The 7,204-nt window shown below is 57.6% G+C and overlaps 1 protein-coding gene across 1 annotated transcript; it reads left to right on the top strand.

Moving 5' to 3' along the window:
• Positions 1 to 780: 780 nt before the first annotated feature.
• On the top strand, positions 781 to 2,387 carry LOC118654274 (erythroid transcription factor-like). The gene is made up of 3 exons (XM_036305604.1): positions 781 to 909; positions 1,425 to 1,550; positions 2,019 to 2,387. The coding sequence occupies exons 1-3, from the start codon at positions 781 to 783 to the stop codon at positions 2,385 to 2,387; spliced, it is 624 nt and encodes a 207-aa protein (XP_036161497.1).
• The last annotated feature ends 4,817 nt before the right edge of the window (positions 2,388 to 7,204 follow it).

Genomic DNA, 7,204 nt, shown 5'->3' with positions numbered 1-7,204 from the left:
CATGGGGCTCCACAAAGTTATGCTAAAAGCCCATTGGGAAAAGGCTGCTGGTGACTGCAGCTGCCAGAGTGACCAGTGGGACTCAGACCCAGGAGTCCCCCAATGGCCAGCAGAGCTGCTCTGGCAACCGATGGGAAGGTGGGAAGGCTGGCCACCATGTGGGGCTGTTGGGAATCACTGCATCTTGAAAGCAGGATGGCTTCAGACCTTCTGTTCCCTTCTTTCTTCCTTCCCATACCCACCCACACCCCAAACAGTCTTCCAGGTTAATGCATGCCTCTGCTGTCTGGAGGGGACCCCAGGAGGCTCACCATACACCAGCTGGGCCTATGGCAGCACGGGGCTCTACCCTCCCGCAACTGTGAGCCCCACCTGGGAGTACACCCCTCCCCAGGCCTCAGAAGATTCCTATGCAAGAGGCACCTTCCTAGAGAACATCAGGACACAGCGACTGAGTCCGGACCTGTTGGCGCTGGGGCCTGCGGTGCCTTCCTCCATCCCTGTCCCCAGCAGTGCTTATGGGCCCCCCGACTTTCCTAGGAGCTTCTTTCCTCCAACCAGAAGCCCCCCCAATCCAGCGGTCTATTCCTCCCCCAGGCTCCAAGGAGCCCTGCCCCCGTCCACCTGTGGTGAGGCTCCCCCAAAGGGACAGGGAGGGTGAGGAGGGGGATGGGGTCCAAGGCAAAGTTGGGCTGAGCCTGGTCCCTCTTCCCCCTGTCCACCTCACCAGAAGCCTGGGATTGTGCGCCATGCAGGGTGGTTCTGAGACGGTGTGACAGCATGTGTACCAGGCACAGCGAAAGTCCGGCAGAGCGAAAGTCCGGCAGAGCGAAAGCCACTCCACAGTGCCACCTGTGCAATGCCGGGGGTCAGACGATGACTAGGCAGAACAAGCCCCAAAGGCGCCCGGTAAGAGCCCAGGCCGGCCTCCCCTCCCCCAGGTACTCTGTTCTCTCTCTGGGCAGGGATCTCTGCCCTCACACTCTATGAGAACCCACATCCCCCCTCCCTGCCCCATCCACTCAGGGACCCAGCTCTGTACAGGAGTGTCTACCCTCAGCCCACCCTCGGGCTGCAAGCAGGCACGCCGTCCACTCCCTGCACAGCAGCTTTCATCCTTGGCTACACACTGGGATCACCGTGGGGCCCTCCCGAGATGGGCTGATTTACTTGGTCTGGGGCGCTGCCTGGGCATCAGGATTGTTTTCGACTCCCCAAGGGAGTCCAATGTCCGCCAACGCTGAGAACCACTGATGAAGCACCCCACGCCATTTGGAAAGCCCCGGGACAGGAGGCCATGTCCTCGCCCCTCAGAGCACCCTCAGTCTATGCCTCGTCCAGGAAGCCCTGCCTGCACCCTGACCCTCACCTCCTGGGTCCTCCACCCACAAGTGCACTGACCCTCATTTTCTTGCTGCCCCCAGAAGGTCAGCAAGCGGGCAGGTGCCCAGTGCACCAACTGCCAGACAACCATCACGGCAGTGTGGCGGCTGAATGCTAATAGAGACCCCGTGTGCAATGCCTGCGGCCTTTATTACAAGCGACACCAGGTGTGCCCTGCCTCTTGGAGCCTCCCCCCTGCACCCCCATCCCACTAACCTGGCCTTCCTTCTCCTTTTCCTTTCCTGTGTTCTTCCTATCTCCCTTTCTCTCTTCTCCCTGTTATTCTCCTCCCTCCTCCTTCCCTATCACCCTTCTCTTCTCTACACCTTCATCTCCTCCCTGCCTGTCTTTTCCCTCCTGCTCCCTTCTCTCTCCTCCATTTCTCATTTCCTTCCCCCTCCCCTCCAGCCATCAGCAAGTCCTATGGCTAGAGGCTCCCTCAGCCTTTCCATTGCTTAGGGCCTCACAAGCTCATGACTCCTTAGGGCATTATCTGTGCCACAGCTGGGGCCTGCTCCCCTAGTCCTTGACCCAATTCCCGACTCTTAAGGAGTGGTGTGGAAAGGGTGTCCCTGCTGGAGACACAGAGGCAAAAGTCTGAGGTTGGGGAACACTCATGGCCTCTCTTTCATCAGGTGAACCGACCACGGACCGTGCAGAAGGGTGGTATAAAGTCTAGAAAACCCAGGCCATCACAGAAAGAAAAGAAGCCAGTGTCGAGCCTGGGAGGCACAGGACCAGCTGATGCTCCGGCTGGTGGCTTCATGGTTGTGGCTGGGGGCAGCGATAGTGGGAATTGTGGGGAAGTGGCCTCAGGCTTGAGATTGGGCCCACCTGGTACTGCCCATCTCTACCGAGGCCCGGGCCCCGTGGTGCTGTCAGGGCCTGTCAGCCACCTCATGCCTTTCCCCGGGCCCCTGTTGGGTTCACCCACAGGCTCCTTCCCCACAGGCCCCATGCCTCCCACCACCACCAGCACTGTGGATGCGCCACTCAGCCCATGAGGACACAGAGCATGACTCAGAGCAGGGGTAGGGTCCCTCTCCGCGTGGAGCCAGAAGTTTCTACAACCCAACCTCTGGGCTCCCCATAGCTCTTGGTCTGGACCATCAATGATTTGTAAAATAAATCATCAGAGTCCTGACGATGGAGGTGTGAGTCTGAGTGGGACTGAATAAAGAGCCGTGGTAGGTGGGGTGTGCAATGGTGCCTGTGGTTCTTTGGTGATGGCGTGAGGCCGTGTGAGACAGCACGTGTCACCCTTCATGATAGTGGGTTATGATGTGCAAGTACAAGAGTGTACTAGTATGTGAAACCGCGTGTGACAGCAACCAGGGTGTATGATAGTGGCGTGTACCTGCACACGTCATGGGCAGAGACAGTGTGTGGTGGCTGACTGCTCTGTGCGGTGGTGACCATGGGGGTGAGGTTCTGAGAGATGGTGTGCACGACACCAGACAACTGTGAGAAATGGGGCACCAGTGACTGTATGAGAGGACGTGGGGGTATGTGTGTAACGGGGTGTGCTGAGGCAACATGTGAGGCTGTGCTCATGTGATTGTGCACCCTGCAGGGTGGTTCTGAGGCGGTGTGACAGCATGTGTACCAGGCACAGCATTTGCTCAATAAACATTTCTGGGATGCTCACCAAGGGCTGTGTAGGACGGATGTGGAGACCTAGCAGTGTGACCTGAGGTACTGCGTGTCAGGAGGTCTTTGTGGGTCTGGCAAGGGCAGCACTTGTGTGCAAGCATGTGTATGTGAGCGTATCGCACATCCTGTGCCCTGTCACAGTGCCTCTGAGTGGCTGACAGCGTGAGCAGCTCTGTACACTTGCTTGTGGAGGTATCAATATGTATACAGGTGCAAGTGAGGGACCCACCTCCAAGGGACAGAAGACATGTTCAGGACAGGAATGGGAGGCCAAGGTTGGGGCTGGAAAGGCAGCCAGCAGGAAGGGCAGAGGCCAGTCTGGGACCGTGGGGTAGTCCATGGGCCCTCTTGTCACTCGTCTCTTATCTCTCTCAGCCCAGCTCGGCCTGCAGCCCTGTGGGAAATGGTAGAGAAGGAGGGTGAGATTAGGAGGACAAAATAATCTCTAGGGGGATATTTAGACCCCATAGGTGGTGAGCTCCCCACAGTGCCAACTCCCTCCCCAATGCACCCACTCACCTGGGATGTGTTCTTCCATGGAACAAACCCTCACACTGGAGCATGCACGGAGTCAGGTGACATCCTAACCCAGACAGGTTAAGCGTCTCTCCCAAGGCCACCCAGCTGTTGGCACAGGGCTGAGCCAGGCTCCGTGGTGTAGCCTCCACACTGCCCAGAGGCTCCTAACCGCAAGCAGCACCGTTTCCTGAGTGCTCACTGTGGGCAACAACAGCGGAAGGCTCAGGTGCTTTCCTTCATGAACACCTGAAAAAATACTCCAGTCCGGCTGGTGTGGCTCAGTGGCTGAGCATCAACAGAACAGCATCCCTTCAGCTCGTCAGCACACTGGCCCACTGAAGAACCACAGTAGTCCCTGCTCATGACAGGGATTGTCCAGAACTTCCCTGGCCGCTCCACAGAACCCCAGCCTCCTCATCCTGTGGGAGCCCCTGTCCTCGTCTTGAACAGAAACCTCTTGCAGAACCTGTGCTGGACAGGCCCCTGGACCCGCCGTGTTCAGGAGCCCCGGATCCCCAACTCCTATCAAAACGGCAGCCCTAGCCTGGTTCAGGAGCCTCTCTGATACTGGAGCTCTAAGGGAACCCTTTCTCTAATCAACAGGAAACCCATCCTGACCCTGAGCAGGATCACCGGTCCTCACCTTCTACAGGAGGCACCCTGTCCTGCCACCACAGCACAGGAACCTCCGCCTTCCCTGGTGGCAGGACAGAGCCTGCCCCACCCACCCTTATAGAAATGCCTGGCCTGACCCTCTTCATGGCACTCCATCTCTATAGGAATCCTGCCTGGACCTTGGTCGGGACAGCTCTGTCCTCACACTGCACTGCAGCCCTGCCGTCCAGGTAGCATTTTACAACCACTCTGCTCATCTTAAAATCTAGTTCTGAAACCACCTCCCTGACACTGTCTGCAGAAATTCTCTCTTACCATTGATGTTTCTATCCCTCTCCCTTCCTCTCTGAAATCTTTAAAAATATATTTTAAAGAAAGAAATCCCCACCTGTAAACTCTTTGGGAACCCCGATTGAGTTCAGGAGCCTTGCTTACATCGTTGACAATGACCCCTGACGTCACTCTCCACAACAATCCCTACCTCACACCCTACCCCACAGAGTCCACAGGAACCTGTGATCCAACTCTCAATGTGAACTTCAATCTTGAACTTACATGGAAAACCTTTCCTGAATCTGTGGGCAGCACCTGTCCTGACCCCCTGCTTTAAGTCCAGACCTCATCCTATATAGGCACCGACAGCCTCACCTGGCACAGGACCTCCTGCCCAGACACTGTGCAGGGCTTGCTGATCTAACCCTGTGCTGGCTCCATGGCTCTGAGCCTCTACAGGAAGCCTTGCCTATAACAGTGCTGGATTCTGCAGAAACCTTTCCCTGACTTCCAACAGAAATCCATAACTTGACCCGTTTCGGGAATCTCTGACCTGATCGTTCATAGGAACCCCTAAACTTGCCCTCTGGAAACACTCCCCTGACCCTGTATAGGAAGCCCTGATGTGACTCTCACTGACAGCCTTGGTCTGGAAGCCTTGCCCTCCCCTTGTACAGGAGCCACTGTCCTGACTGTGGCTAGTGGCCACCACATGAAACAGCGTAGCTCTGGGGAGTCTACAGAATCCCGTAGCAGGCACTGCTATAGGCTTTTCAACCCTGCTCCCCTTTCTTCCTGACTCACTCACTTTCCCAGCCTCCCTTGCAATGACAGGTGGACATGTGACAGTTCTGATCAATGGAGTGAGCAGAGTGACATACGCAACTTCCAGGCCTGGCCCATAGGAACCTCTCATGGGCCCTCTTATGAGCACTGGCTGGTGTTCTCAGTGGTGAGAGCATGGGCTTGTGCACTGAAGGGTCTCGGGTTTGATTCCCAGACAAGGGCATGCACCTGGGTTTAGGTTCGATCCCCAGCCCCAGTAGGAGCACATGCAGGCAGCTGCTGCACTGGCTTTTCTGGCAGGGTTCCATGTTACTGGGGTTGCCGTGGAGACCCATAGCTAGGGTAGAATCTAACAAAGAAGCCATCTTAGAAATGGCCAGAAGCCTTCACGAGGCTCTGTGGATCACGTTCCCTGTGTATGTGCAGACCTGGGAACGTACATCCCCAGACTGCCTCATTGGGAATGAATACGGTAAGTAGGTGGGGGTGACCCTAGTTGAGTGGCCCATGGGGCTCCACAAAGTTATGCTACAAGCCCATTGGGAAAAGGCTGCTGGTGACTGCAGCTGCCAGAGTGACCAGTGGGACTCAGACCCAGGAGTCCCCCAATGGCCAGCAGAGCTGCTCTGGCAACCGATGGGAAGGTGGGAAGGCTGGCCACCATGTGGGGCTGTTGGGAATCACTGCATCTTGAAAGCAGGATGGCTGCAGACCTTCTGTTCCCTTCTTTCTTCCTTCCCATACCCACCCACACCCCAAACAGTCTTCCAGGTTAATGCATGCCTCTGCTGTCTGGAGGGGACCCCAGGAGGCTCACCATACACCAGCTGGGCCTATGGCAGCACGGGGCTCTACCCTCCCGCAACTGTGAGCCCCACCTGGGAGTACACCCCTCCCCAGGCCTCAGAAGATTCCTATGCAAGAGGCACCTTCCTAGAGAACATCAGGACACAGCGACTGAGTCCGGACCTGTTGGCGCTGGGGCCTGCGGTGCCTTCCTCCATCCCTGTCCCCAGCAGTGCTTATGGGCCCCCCGACTTTCCTAGGAGCTTCTTTCCTCCAACCAGAAGCCCCCCCAATCCAGCGGTCTATTCCTCCCCCAGGCTCCAAGGAGCCCTGCCCCCGTCCACCTGTGGTGAGGCTCCCCCAACGGGACAGGGAGGGTGAGGAGGGGGATGGGGTCCAAGGCAAAGTTGGGCTGAGCCTGGTCCCTCTTCCCCCCTGTCCACCTCACCAGAAGCCTGGGATTGTGCGCCATGCAGGGTGGTTCTGAGACGGTGTGACAGCATGTGTACCAGGCACAGCGAAAGTCCGGCAGAGCGGAAGTCCGGCAGAGCGAAAGCTGCTCCACAGTGCCACCTGTGCAATGCCGGTGGTCAGACGATGACTAGGCAGAACAAGCCCCAAAGGCGCCCGGTAAGAGCCCAGGCCGGCCTCCCCTCCCCCAGGTACTCTGTTCTCTCTCTGGGCAGGGATCTCTGCCCTCACACTCTATGAGAACCCACATCCCCCCTCCCTGCCCCATCCACTCAGGGACCCAGCTCTGTACAGGAGTGTCTACCCTCAGCCCACCCTCGGGCTGCAAGCAGGCACGCCGTCCACTCCCTGCACAGCAGTTTTCATCCTTGGCTACACACTGGGATCACCGTGGGGCCCTCCCGAGATGGGCTGATTTACTTGGTCTGGGGCGCTGCCTGGGCATCAGGATTGTTTTCGACTCCCCAAGGGAGTCCAATGTCCGCCAACGCTGAGAACCACTGATGAAGCACCCCACGCCATTTGGAAAGCCCCGGGACAGGAGGCCATGTCCTCGCCCCTCAGAGCACCCTCAGTCTATGCCTCATCCAGGAAGCCCTGCCTGCACCCTGACCCTCACCTCCTGGGTCCTCCACCCACAAGTGCACTGACCCTCATTTTCTTGCTGCCCCCAGAAGGTCAGCAAGCGGGCAGGTGCCCAGTGCACCAACTGCCAGAC

The sequence above is a fragment of the Myotis myotis genome, unplaced genomic scaffold, assembly GCF_014108235.1.
Source record: "Myotis myotis isolate mMyoMyo1 unplaced genomic scaffold, mMyoMyo1.p scaffold_m19_p_4, whole genome shotgun sequence".
In the NCBI taxonomy this organism is placed as follows: Eukaryota; Metazoa; Chordata; class Mammalia; order Chiroptera; family Vespertilionidae; genus Myotis; species Myotis myotis.
The sequence above is the reverse complement of the archived record's forward strand: the minus strand, read 5'-3'. Positions and strand labels throughout refer to the sequence as shown.